The sequence below is a fragment of the Mytilus californianus genome, unplaced genomic scaffold (assembly GCF_021869535.1).
Source record: "Mytilus californianus isolate M0D057914Y unplaced genomic scaffold, xbMytCali1.0.p SCAF_4, whole genome shotgun sequence".
Lineage (NCBI taxonomy): Eukaryota > Metazoa > Mollusca > Bivalvia > Mytilida > Mytilidae > Mytilus > Mytilus californianus.
In genome coordinates, this window is record NW_026262690.1 from 90,365,308 (window position 1) to 90,380,424 (window position 15,117).

Consider the following 15,117-nt stretch of genomic DNA (forward strand, 5'->3'; position numbering starts at 1 on the left):
AATTGTTATGTTTATCCACAAAAACATTACAAACCAACTTAACATTATTAAAAATGACATTAAATTTAAGCTAATACATTTTATATAATATATAAATGTATCAAAAAGGCAGAAACAGGCTGCTTTGAAAATTTGTTGATTTGAGGATGCCTTTATTTTCACGATGCCTCTAAAACACTGTTGAATCATGGAAGTATTATATTGACAGGAACTACTACAACTGGAATTTTCATGTGATGTAATAAGTTGTTTATGACTTAAGGTCATCTGATGTGATTGATATAAGCGAACATGTTTTTCCGAAAGGTATTAGTATTAAACTGTCTTGATAAAAACAACATCATTGAAAAGAAGTATCAATGGTCAATTTATGACGGCGTCATCCCAGATAGCCACAACAGGAAATTAATGATAGCGTACTCATTTGACAGTTTCCACATCTTTTCTACAGCGCTCCCCAGGTTATAAATAAGTGCTAATAAATCATTGGGAGTTCCTGTCAGTACAATACTTCCATGGTTGAATTTAAATAGGTGTTATGTATTCCCTTAATTGGATTTTAAGGTGCTTTTTTGGGACTGTAATACATCTTTCAATCAGTTTAATTGAGGTCTGGAGCTGGCATGTCAGTAACTGCTAGTAGTCCTTTGTTAATTTATGTATCATTGTCATTTTGCTTAGTTTCTTTTGTTACCTATTCTGACTTCTTTTAAACTGAGTTTTACTGTGCGTATTGCTATGTGTTTCTTTTTTCTACATTGGCTAGAGGTATAGTGGGAGGGTTGAGATCTCACAAAACATGTTTAACCCCGCCACATTTTTGCGCCTATCCCAAGTCAGGAGCCTCTGGCCTTTGTTAGTCTAGTATGTTTTTTAATTTTAGTTCATTTATATGTTTTGGAGTTAAGTGTGAAGTCCATTTTCACTGAACTTGCACACAATTTTTAGGGGCCAGCTCGAGGCCACCTCCGGGTGCAAGATTTTCTTGCTGCATTTTAGACCCATTGGTGGCCTTCGGCTGTTGTCTGCTCTTTGGTTGGGTTGTTGTCTCTTTGACATATTCCCCATTTCCATTCTCAATTTTATTGTTTAATGTGGTAATTCTTAAAATAAAGAATCTTCGGTATTTCATTCATCCAATTTGTGGATTTACTGATTATAGTTTTTAATCCAGATAATAAAAAAAAATACTTGTAGTACTTGTATTTTTATTTTCCTTTTATTCGTATCTCACATAGAAAAAACAATATCACACAAACACATATTTACTACATCTAGACACATCTGTACACTTTCAAGACATCATAACTACAAACACATTTGAACAATAATTTAGTCCTTCCATAATGCAGTTTCAAAGAAACTATTTATCACTTTTATATAAAGTATATTATAACATATATCTCACTTTCATTACAAGATCATAAAACAGGTTCAACACTCAATATGTCATTTTCAATAAAAAAAAAGATCACAATTAGGCCACACCAATTTTATTAATAGTTCTTTGGATTTTTCCGCTCCTGTTTTGGAGAAATTGACTTTTCGAAAAAAAAAAATAATTACCGCTTCCGCTAATTTTTGGTCTGCATGCCGCTCCAAAATAGTTTATCCTTGAAATTTTTTTCTCTCACATAGACGTTTTCTATTGCATTATTTACTCCGATTGATTCAAACGCACGTGTGATAAATCAATTTATAAATAAAAGGTCAAAAATCAGGATGCTAACATGCAGTTGTGTCAGCTCATTGCCGTGGACATGTAGTAATTGAACCCACAGTGGTCCAAAATGCATCTTCTTTTACCTTTGAAGACCTGTTCTAGGAGGCAAAAATTAAAAATCTTTCCTTAGATGACCACGATTACATCAATATTTGTTAGAACCATCGTCATCCCCGAGCTGTTTCAATAGGGTATAGACCTATCTATCTTGATCTATCTTTGATGAAATTAATTGTAAATTCCCCTGAACATTTTAAAAATCACAGAATTATTTTATTTTGATGAAACCCCATATCCCCTCATTAGTCTATTGGCATGCATGCAGAACTCTTTTGTAAGGGGAAATTTAAAACGTTCCAACGTTCGAGACAAAGGAGAAACTGGCAGAATAATCAGAAATGATGGCGGCCACCAAACGGCAGAAGCAGAAGACCAAGGTGGTGGTATTGTGATTGGCATGCTTATAATAATTCGGGATGTGTAATTAATTAAACCACTTCCAGTCAAGCTAAATAGTTTTAAATGCATTGTAGCTTTTAAGAGCAAAAGGAAAGAGTATTTTGCTCAGTCAGAATAATGCATGTGAATGTGGTGACATGTATTTTAAGGGAATATTTTAACACATTGAGATCTACATGCAAAGCAATATAACTATCTTACTCAGGATGTTGTTTTAGTACAAAGCAAGAAATATTCACCTCACTCATTATGTTGATCCTAAATATGGATAAATAGATCCAACTGGATGTCAAGCATCCAATAAACAATCATTACCATATAATTAAAACAACTGTATAAAAAAATATTTAATATCTATCAGGGACATTTTTTTGGATACATACACATATTTTAATTTTATTCAACATATGTTAGTTACCGAACTAACATAATAGACAACTTTCGAGTTCGATGCATTTCCGTCAAAAACTTTGGTTTTAGTAAACATCATTCGTGCGTTTAGAGGCGTCATCACTTCCGTTCCAATGTTGAGCGTGTGGTTGGAAAACTATAATGTTATATTGCACGTATTATTCGGCAAATTGATTTGTCATAATTGTCTTTAAGCACTGCTGTCATTAGGGAATTGTGATTAAGTACCTACAGAACGAATATTATTTCTAGTTTATCCTGCACAATGACGATCACTAAGACGCTTGATGAATGTTTATAGTGCAGGGATACAGGCGATCCCCTCTATCTGGTAAATGACGTCATAAAGGCGCGCATAATTGACGAGTTTTTTCCGGTGACGGACAAACTCGAAAGTGGTCTATTCCTCTTGTAAAACTGCATCTGCTATGCTTCCTTAATATATATACATATATGGATTAAAATGAAAATTCATGCAAAGCTTATTTGACGAAAATAATCAAAATATCTAAACCACAGTGAGACAAGAAAGTTGGGGTATGGTACAGGCACCAATTAATCAAAATTATATGCATTAGAGCATATTTCTCCTGGTTTTTCTATGAAGGTAACCCAGTTATAACATGTACATAAATTCTAAATCACAAAAAAAAAAAAAAAAAATTACACCACTCGCTTCACTTGAAGAGCACTCACCTCATAAAAAACTCATTTTCAAGAAAAAAATAGAATAAAAAAAATTTCGCTCGCTCGCCCCATATTTTTTGGAGCTTTTGTCCGAAGTACTACAAATCAAATTGGTGTGGCCTTACCTATACAAAGAAAATACACATCACTTTCATTTCAAATCCGTAATGTATAGGCCACTTTCATTACTAAGATCACAATACAGAAACCAAGGTACTGTTTGTCATTTTCTTACAAGATCACAAAAATAAATTCCAATACACCAATATGTTATAGAGGTTATGATTTTTTAAATGCATAGTTATCATTGCACTTTTAACTTGTATATGGTTTCCTCTGTTAAGGTAGATCAATGGTCTAAATGAAAAATGATAGAATTTTTTAATAAATTGCCAAAATGTAGTTTTTATCATGTTTTTAAAAACAATATAATATTATGTATGGGTTAAGGAGCTTTCTTTTCAACCATTGTACACATTGGGAGATTTTGTATAGATTATACAAAGAAAAAAATAATTTTGCGTATTAGAATGAAAACTAAAAGATAGAATTTAAGATTACATACGAGAAGACAAATCTTATAATGTGCTTCCAAAAAATAAAAATAAATATTGGGTTCAAGGGTCTCGTTTTTCTTCCTACAAAACAAAATAGGTAAATTCCCTTCACATTCCTTCATAAAAGTAAAAATCATACAACTTATCTCCCCTAATACGGCATAGTTCAAAAAAAATTGAACCACACTAATGTTCCGTATTTTTTAAACGATTGTTATAAGATAATGCACATAATTTTCTTTAGTCATATGAAAAGTCCGATAAAAAATGAATAAGATTTCTCTTTCAAAATTTGTAATTTTTATAAAAAAAAAAAAAAAATTTTAAGATCAAGACCCATTGTGTTCTGCTACTAAACAATCCAAGATGGCGGAAGACACCTGATCTACCTTTAATAAGTAGGAATTTCATTAAATGAAGGAGTCAGTGTTCTCCATAGCGATTATTAGCATAATGGTAATATGATGCTATATTGAATGAATCTCATGCTATCTGAAATGATTTTCTGATTGTGGGATGTGATGCTGTATTTTCTAGAAACAAAATAGTATTTCAAAATTACCTGTTTATCAGGATGCTGTATGAAATGGTTGAGTGAACACTGATCAAGTCATATATATTCATGAAAATAAAATTAAATGGTATAAAATGAACAGCTGCCTTTCTGCCTCCACATCAATAAAATGCCAACTTCTAAATGATTGCTACCAGACAAATGCAGCAGAACAAAATTGAATTACATCAAGCCCAGTATTGAATTTTATGTTGATTGATTTTGCCTTAAAATAAAATCATCTGAAAACCATTAAAAATTTTCTTAAAATGTTTGTTTCATATTTTATTTTATGCCAAAATTATATATGCATGGTATGACGCATTCAAACACTTTCTTTACTTTTTCAAAATTAAAATGGTCCTAAAGTTGGGTCTATTAACAGATAAGTAATGCGCCAGACAAGAAATGAAAATATATTTAGTCTTGAAAACTCAAAGATGCTTCACTTCTTGAAATATTGACATCATACTAATATCTGCAAATTTAGAATGATAGTTATATATATAATATATATATAATAAAACTTTAAAACCAATTTTGATTATGCATTCGTGTTTTTGCAAATACACAACTACTCATTTTCTCACAAGAAATTCACAACATACGCTGTACAAGGTAAAAATCTCTTTTTTTTTTATCACCAACATAAAAACTAAATTAAAACAATGTCATAAAATAAATAAATTATAACTAATTACATAAATAATATCTAATAAATTATCTCTTATGAACAGTCAGATATTAACAAAAAAATAGTAATTTTGATGATTATATATCAAATACAGCACTTACTGGAGATTTTTCAAATCTAACTTGGGGACTAGAATACACAATCAAACAATCATAAATACAAACATACACACAAAATAATCATCTCTGTAAGTGTATACCCCCCTGGTTTAGTTGTTAATTTATCAAATTCCAAGATTTTATGTGCGATTGCAAATTCTGGATTTTTTTATGTTCATAGACAAAAGTTGACAAACTATCTATCTTATTAAAATATTTTCTTTTTCAGACTTCATCTTAGTGCTTGTAAATTCAAAAGACCTCCCCCCCCCCACACACATATATTTTTTTCTTGAACAGCCCTTAAAACATAATTAAATACTGTGCTATCCATACTCCTAACAAAACACAAACAAATGCAAAATACTGAATACCATCCTTAAAGAACACAAATTAAAAGAGAAAGAAATTATAAAATTGACCTTGTAACTTTTGTTGTGTAAATAAATATAATGAGATTGTTTGGCACTGCTCAACAATCTTTCAAACCTATATAGCATGGCAGTCCTCCTTAAAAGGAGATTCATATGCAGATACATATCAGAAGATTGTCTCTATAATCACATGAGAAAAGAATATTTGATATAATGACCCCATGACCCCTCCCATTGAACACTTTTAGCGGTAAATAACTGTTGTGCACTCTGCACATTTATCTTTCCATTTAAATATGGTAAATGTGAACTTTTCTCTTCAATCAACCAATCACTTCAGAACTGTGTGGACGGCAATATCTATGACATTTCAGCATTGTCATTTATCGAACTAGTGAACGACACTAAATGACCTATGGCCCCTAGAAGTATAACTCTAGCCTTTCATCAAGTCTTATATTGCTTTGAACAATATATGAAAGTAGCATAAATTTCTTTGGTGAAATCTACTCTCTTCATCTCTCAAGTAACACCTATCCACCCATTGTCTGTCAGAAAACTGATAATCTGTCTCCGGTGTGTCTTGTCTAATCCACTTGGGTAGCGGATTTTTATAGGAATACCTTGCCTTCTCTGTAAATAATCCTGTAAAAATAATTTGATTGAAATCCTGATTCTGCACTATTAAGAAGATGGGTATTTTGAAATCCACACTTATTTTTTCACATTCTAGAAAATTTTTATAAAACCATTCCTCATATTAAAGTAAGTTGCAACTTTATTAATCATTAAATTTATTTTGCTAATTTACGGAGACAAAATAAAATAGTGCCAATTTAGTTAACTTAAGTAAACAAATCTGGAATGTTGAGATCTCAGACCAATTTAACCCTGCCCATAATTATATGCCTGTCCCAAGTAAAGAGTCTCATCAGTTGTCTTTTTGTCAATGTTAAGTTTTTTTTTATTTTGTGAATTGTTTTTGATTGTCCAAGTAAGTTAGTATCTTCTTATCTTTTTTGTCTGTTTAGACTGCATGTTGACCTCAAATGTTGTTTCTTGTGAAATGGGTTGCTACTTTATTATAAACTGTTAACACAGAGATATGTCTTGCCTATTTGTTATTTTGATAATGCAAATGTTGAAATTAAAATAGCAATACTTTAACATGTAAGTTATGCAAATATTCAAAGTCAATGAACCATGACTGTAGGTACAGGGCTAAACAATCAGTTGTCTTTTTGTCAATGTTAAGTTTTTTTTGTTTTTTTTGTGAATTGTTTTTGATTGTCCAAGTAAGTTAGTATCGTCTTTTCTTTTTTGTCTGTTTAGACTGCATGTTGACCTCAAATGTTGTTTCTTGTGAAATGGGTTGCTACTTTATTATAAACTGTTAACACAGAGATATGTCTTGCCTATTTGTTATTTTGATAATGCAAATGTTGAAATTAAAATAGCAATACTTTAACATGTAAGTTATGCAAATATTCAAAGTCAATGAACCATGACTGAAGGTACAGGGCTAAACAATCAGTTGTCTTTTTGTCAATGTTAAGTTTTTTTTGTTTTTTTTGTGAATTGTTTTTGATTGTCCAAGTAAGTTAGTATCGTCTTTTCTTTTTTGTCTGTTTAGACTGCATGTTGACCTCAAATGTTGTTTCTTGTGAAATGGGTTGCTACTTTATTATAAACTGTTAACACAGAGATATGTCTTGCCTATTTGTTATTTTGATAATGCAAATGTTGAAATTAAAATAGCAATACTTTAACATGTAAGTTATGCAAATATTCAAAGTCAATGAACCATGACTGAAGGTACAGGGCTAAACAATCTCCATGGAAATGAGATGTGCCAATTCTAATACAACTGCAAACCAAATACCATTGACTTTTGTTAAGTCGTTCCCTTTAAACAAACCTAAACACAAACATTAACTTGTAAAGTATGTAAAAGTTTCAAAGTCATTTAACCATAATTAGGGGGTGGGGTTATATAATCTCCATGGAAATTAAACTTGCAAATGCCAATACATTTGTATACCGAATATCATTGACTTAACATTAGTGGTTCATCTTAAACTGACCTAATCACAAACTAATACATGTAAACTAAGCAAAAGTTTCAAAGTCAAAAGACCATGACTGAGGGGTAAGGACCAAATATTCTCCATGGAAATGAGATGTGCTAATGCTTATACAACTGCATACCAAATATCTTTGACCTACCACTAGTGGTTCCCCATGAACTAGACCTAATCACAAACTAATACATTGTTGCCGCAGCCGCCCTCCGCCAGAAACAGCATACCTATGTCTCGCTTTTTTACCCTCTCAAGGCGAGACAATAAACCCACAAATTGGTATTATTCATTCCACTTTTAACATTTGTATTGTATCTTACCTTTATTATGCATGTTTTGATAGTTTGGTAGTTGGCATATGTCATTCCAATTGAGCTGCAAAGCTGTAAATGTAAAAATAAATATCGTTTTTAAACTATTTCATTACACTGCATGCATGGTTTATAAGTGTCCTTACTTGATTGGCTGACAGCAATCGTGGGCCATTCCAAAATTATATTTTCTCCATCAATAAAATGCAACATTCATGACAGCATGTGCCTCCCATGATAACAAAACAATGCAAAACAAATGAAAGTTTGATATAGCTAGCAATTTTGTGGTTGTAGATTATAAATTAATGATAAGAATGAACGTTTCTCTTTTGTAATTTTATAGGGTTGTACAAGTCAACAATCATTTTAATGAAATTGCCAAACCATATGTTTTGCAAAAAGTTTCAATTTACTATTTCCATTCCTTATGTAACTAATATAATCTATAGGCTTACCCTTCTTTCTCGGTCTGACAACATGTCAAATCCTGGCATATTGCATGCCTCCTTAGGAATATTCTCATTATTTTCATCTTTTAATTCGTCTTCGTCTATAAGTATATCTAATTTTTCTCTGAAATGGCAAATTTTTTGTGTCATTTATTTTGATTTTCATTAATGCAACACAACTTATCATTATTGACATAAACTGATATAGGAACATAATAAATACATTATTCATCTGTGATTCAAAATTAAGACAAGTTACATTTCAAATGTTAAAACTTTTAATTGGAAGACTGTAACATTTCTTGAATCTCACACCAACACTTTTTAGAATTTACTTTCTGTTTAGAACCAGTTGACAGTATATAACTCTAGTTTCCAGAAAATGTTGATGGTCTTCTGTTATCTAATCTAAAGGTGCAGCATAAACACATAATGAGCCTATGAAAATAGTAACATAATTTTTTTTCAGAATCAAGTCCCATAACTCCAGAATTACAAATTCCAAAGACTGATACAACTATTTTTTGAAATATAGTAATAAGAACTTGCATTTTTTGTAAACTGTATTTTGTAATGTCCCATTAATTAATTAATCTTGTATGTATCTTTTCTAAGTAATCAACAATAGCAATATTATATGCACACAGAAATTTCTATATCTAAAATATACCAATAGACATATATACACAATATTTACATATATTATTTCTACAATGCCTTGTGTAAGGCATGATTAAACATTTCACTTCATTGACAGATGTTTTCAAACTAAACAGGAGATCTGTAGTTGATAACAAGTGTCCTGGACTCGTGGGAGCATGCTTGTCAAGAGTGTTAAGGATGATCGCTACTCTTGTTTTAGACTTTTTGTCAGATATTCAGATTTTATCCATGTAGTGCCAATGAAAATTTTACCCGCGAACCCCTACTTTTCTTTTCATAACTTTATAACATATAGTTCTTGAAAATCCTTATTTTTTCAATGTTTTAGAAAAAAAAGGTGCCAATGTTTAATGTATGAAAAATCTAGAGAGAATCATTTCCTGCCAAATTTCCAATAGGTTATATCTCAATAAACTGCTTCGCTGAGCGCAGCTGGATATGCCCGTAGAGGTCCAACCCTGAACAATTGGGGCAAAAATGGACACAATATTCAAGCTTGATACAGGTCTGAATTTGGATTGTAATTAAATATTTGACATATTATAGGTTTCTGAATAAATGTAGTCAAAGAACTTGAAATTGGTTATATGAATTGAATTCATATTCAATTAAAGATTTCTTGCTGTTGTGCAATACACTGTGCTGTTGCGCAATACTTAGTAAATCTGTTGTCAGACTATAAACAAATAAAGTTCAATTTCTTCTCAATGTCATATTTGAAATTTATGAAAATCAATAGGGAGATTACATCAATAGCTATAAATAATCCACCAAAGTTTCATGAGAACTGCTGAAAGCATTTTTGAGTTATTGTCCAAAAACTGGAAAATCCGCTCTTTTTTAATGAATAAAACCCTGTAACTCGGAAACGTAAAATCTAAAATTTATAAGTATCAAAAAGGAGCTCATGTCAATAGATATAAACAATTCACCAAAATTTCTTGCAGGTTGGCGAAAGCATTCTTGAGTTATTGTCGGAAAACTGGAAAATCACCCCTTTTTTAATGAACAAGAGTGCACACACTGAAATGTCTCGCCTTCTTTACTTATCATTGCTATTATGTTGATAGTCCTAAATATAAAGCTTTATTACAACTGTCACATAAACTTATTATTAACCAAGTTAACTAAACATTGACCAATGAACCATGAAAATGAGGTCAAGGTCAGATGAACCATGCTAGGCAGGCATGTACAGCTAACAATTCTTCCATACAACAAATATAGTTGACCTATTGCTTTTAGTTTAAGAAAAACAGACCAAAACACAAAAACTTAACACTGAGCAATGAACCTTGAAAAAGAGGTCAAGGTAAAAAAAAAACTGTGTGACTGACAAATAGATCATAAAATATTTCCATACACCAAATATAGTTGAACTATTGCATATAGTATTAGAAAAAAAGACCAAAACTCAAAAACTTAACTTTGACCACTGAACCATGAAAATGAGGTCAAGGTCAGATGACACCTGCCCGCTAGACATGTACACCTTACAATCATTCCATACACCAACTATAGTAGGCCTATTGCATACAGTATAAGAAAAACAGACCAAAACACAAAAACTTAACTATAACCACTGAACCATGAAAATGAGGTCAAGGTCAGATGACACCTGCCAGTTGGACATGTACACCTTACAGTCCTTCCATACACCGAATATACTAGACCTATTGCTTATAGTATCTGAGATATGGACTTGACCACCAAAACTTAACCTTGTTCACTGATCCATGAAATGAGGTCGAGGTCAAGTGAAAACTGTCTGACGGGCATGAGGACCTTGCAAGGTACGCACATACCAAATATAGTTGAACTATTGCATATAGTATTAGAAAAAAAGACCAAAACTCAAAAACTTAACTTTGACCACTGAACCATGAAAATGAGGTCAAGGTCAGATGACACCTGCCCGCTAGACATGTACACCTTACAATCATTCCATACACCAAATATAGTAGACCTATGGCATACAGTATAGGAAAAACAGACCAAAACACAAAAACTTAACTATAACCACTGAACCATGAAAATGAGGTCAAGGTCAGATGACACCTGCCAGTTGGGCATGTACACCTTACAGTCCTTCCATACACCGAATATACTAGACCTATTGCTTATAGTATCTGAGATATGGACTTGACCACCAAAACTTAACCTTGTTCACTGATCCATGAAATGAGGTCGAGGTCAAGTGAAAACTGTCTGACGGGCATGAGGACCTTGCAAGGTACGCACATACCAAATAGAGTTATCCTATTACTTATAATAAGAGAGAATCTAACATTACAAAAAATCTTAACTTTTTTTTCAAGTAGTCACTGAACCTTGAAAATGAGGTCAAGGACATTGGACATGTGACTGACGGAAACTTCGTAACATGAGGCATCCATATACAAAGTATGAAGCATCCAGACCTTCCACCTTCTAAAATATAAAGCTTTTAAGAAGTTAGCTAACGCCGCCGCCGCCGCATCACTATCCCTATGTCGAGCTTTCTGCGACAAAAGTCGCAGGCTCGACAATAAAACCCCAAAACTCAGAAACGGTAAATCTGAAATTTATAAAAAACCAAAGGGAGCTCACGTCAATAGATATAAACAATTCACCAAAGTTTCATGCATATTGGTTAAAGCTTTTTTGAGTTAATGTCCGACATGTTGACGAGGGACGGATGGACGGACAGACGGTCAACAGTATACCATAATACGTCCCGTAAACGGGCGTATAAAAAACAAGGACACCAACCTGTCATTTTTAAGTTGAACTATTGACATACTTTCAATTTATAACAGTCTTTTAATTAGCTTGTTATTTTGAAACAGAGGAGTGAACATCCTTAAGTCATAGGTTTAATCTCAACTGGGTCTAACTGAAGAACACTTTTTGGGGTATTTGCTGCTTCTCCCCCAGGTTAGTGGCATATAGGTTCAGCTCTGAGTGGGAAACAATGTATCCAAGTACATGTTTGTAGATTGATATGTCTTTGTGCAAACTAAGCAGCCACCACGCAATCAATTTTGAATGATAATAAATTGTGAAAAACACTAACACATGCTTTTTAATATCTGTGATATCAATGATATCTTTTAACTCAGTATTGTTCTATCTCTAAATGTAGTATTTTAGTATAATCTAAAAAAAAAAGTGAATCACTGACGAAATATAGCGACTAGAAATTACTCATCATACATGACATTTTTATAAAATAAGATATCAAGCAAAACTGCAACTTACTCTGTAGCGACGGCGGCCTTTTTTGAAGCCATTGAACTTCTTTTTGATAAAGGAGTGATATTTCCCTGTAAAAAATACATAAAAAGGCTTTTTTTAGATTTCAAGAATATGAAAACATATACAAAATACAAATCTTAAATACATATCACCAAAAGTATGCAAACAACTGATATTTTCAAATATATATTTGATGTAAACCCAAGTATTGGCAATGTGATTTTAACCTGTAAAGATCTGCAAAGGTACAGTAGAAGTTTTATGGAAAGATCATCAGAACAAAACTATTCCCCATTTCCTCTAATTTTTTTCTCAACATCAAAACTTTTAGTTGAGTCTAAAATGAAATTATGAGTTCTGGGCCTAGTCATAAAACTTAACTCAGTATTCACAGTACAAAATGTGTGCTCAACACACCAAATCCAGCATTTTGATTGGTTGAATTCTAAGTTTTTATGACCACAAGGTCTGGACTTCTCTAGGTGAGTTTTAAGAATTCTTTTACATCTTGAATTACAGTCATTAAACTTTACTCAGTATTTGAAGAACATAATCCAAATCCAGCATTTTGATCGGTTGATTTCTGAATGTAAGTACAATACTTGAACTAGAAATTTTTATGACCACAAGGCCTCATATGGGCAATAATAAAAACAAGATAAATGAAATATTGTCTTCTATAATTTAATGACAGAAGTGATGATGATTAAATGGCATTGTGATAATCAAGTTCAATGTGTTAAACTTTGTGTGTGTGCATCTGATGGTAGCAGTTTTTCACTTAAATTTTCTTCAGTCTGTAAAAGATGAAGCAACTACTGTAAACCAACTTTTATTTGCAAGCAGTTCCTTTTTTCGTAGAATTTGCTTGCATAAATAAAGAACAACATCAAATTACTCTCTGTGAATGAAAAAAACCCAAAACATATTGCAATATTCTATCAATACAATGGAAAAAATAAATGGCATGAACTTCACATACATCAATATTCCCATAAAAAAGTAGTGGAAAAAAGTTGGTTTACAATATGCAATGTCAACAAAGTGCATTTAAAATGTTCAAAGGTCAAAGTGGCATGAAAGAAAAATGATGCTCACCATTTTCTTTTTATTCTCTTTCTTTTTATCTCTTTTGTACTTTTCATCTTCAAATACGTCAATATCTGAAGTAGTACAAAGAAGAAATTAAACCATGCACCTCTCCCACACAAAGCCGTTGCCATGGTTTCAATCATCAAACTATTCCATGCATTTTATTTTTGACAAGAAACGGTTACCTTGTTCAAATCCGGAAATTTAGTAAACAGAATAATACCAAACTTTGACCTTCGATTTCGTTTCGTTAAATTTGTTTAAAAGTGATTGTGCCTTAACCCAGATTGAACATGCATTCTATTTTGTCTTCCTTTACTGAAATGAAAACCAAAACTGTTTCAAATGAAATACAGTAAAACAAACTTGATATTTGATTTTTTCCTGTATTCAATAACCCTATAATTTCCAATGGGTCTAATTGATAACAAAAAGGACCCGAGCTTGATTCATTGCTGCTTCAGTTCATAGCATGAATGTTAAAAATATGGAATGTTTTGACAGGGAATATAGATATAGCATGAACTAATTAGAAACACATGCAAACAAATATAACTTCAACATCTCAAATAACCGTAACAAACGAAGTAAAAAAGAATGTGTCCATGGGCACACGATGCACAGCTTGTATATCTACGACAAATTCAGTGAAAGTGACACCACCCAAATTCAAACTTGATCAGTGTTAGGCGATAATAAGTATTGTGTACAAGTTTTTAACATTTGGATGAGGCAAAGTAGAGTAAGAGTGTGGAAACGGCAAATTCAGCAACTTTTCCATTTATAAAGTGACATAACATCTCGAACGGTAAAAGTGATGCCCCATAAATTTGAAATGAACTGTGTATGGAGGTAAGAAGCATTGTGTATAGGTTTAATAACATTTGGTTAATACGACAAGTTCAGTGAAAGTGAGGCCACCAAAATTCCAACTTGATCTGTGTTTGGTGGTAATAGGCATTGTGTATAAGTTGCATAACATTTGGTTGAGGCAAAGTAAGTTAGATTGTGTAAACGACAGACTAAAGCAATTTTTCCATTTATAAAGGGACATAACATCTCGAACAGTAAAAGTGATGCCCCATAAATTTGAAATGAACTGTGTATGGAGGTAAGAAGCATTGTGTATAGGTTTAATGACGTTTGGTTGACACAAACTAAAGATAAAGACTGGAAACAAATTTCAGGACATACGTACAGACGGACAATGATAAACCTTAAAAAGTTGAAATTGTATAAACAATCCTATCTATTTTAGTGCTTTACCATTGGGCAAAAAATGTCTGGTACAAAAGTTGTGTCAGGATTTTTCATTTTCTGTTTTGTGCATTTGCCTAAACTTTCCTTTTCACCCCTACATCTTCATGATTATGTTAATTTTGTTTTACAAAACTTATCAAATCAAGTGAAAGTACATGCATTTTAAAGGGCTACAGCTAGATAAGTGTTAACTTGAATGTGAATTATTCATGCACGCAAAATTGCAAACAACTATACAGAAACCAGAAATTTGAAGGAACATGTAAGACAAGGCAAAAATGGCATAATCACTTAAAAAACTACATGCTCAATAAGTCAAGATTATTTTTTAACAACTATTTTCCACCATAATCTAAACAATTACACTCACGAGACAAACTCAAAATATTACTAAAAATCAATCAACCATAAAATGTAGGTCATAGTGACCAAAACATAATTTAAAAGTATGAGGACTAACATGAC

At 32.1% G+C, this 15,117-nt stretch overlaps 1 protein-coding gene across 1 annotated transcript in view; it reads right to left on the minus strand.

Moving 5' to 3' along the window:
* Positions 1-1,191: 1,191 nt before the first annotated feature.
* LOC127698812 (transcriptional adapter 2-beta-like) overlaps positions 1,192-15,117 on the minus strand; it is a 36,071-nt gene continuing 22,145 nt past the window's right edge. Inside the window, exons 12-16 of the mRNA XM_052202498.1 lie at positions 13,399-13,463; positions 12,304-12,368; positions 8,407-8,524; positions 7,958-8,020; positions 1,192-6,201 (exon numbers count right to left, since the gene is read on the minus strand). Coding sequence (XP_052058458.1) covers positions 6,079-6,201; positions 7,958-8,020; positions 8,407-8,524; positions 12,304-12,368; positions 13,399-13,463 — 434 coding nt within the window. The 3' untranslated portion in view covers positions 1,192-6,078. The remainder of the gene's footprint in view (positions 6,202-7,957; positions 8,021-8,406; positions 8,525-12,303; positions 12,369-13,398; positions 13,464-15,117) is intronic.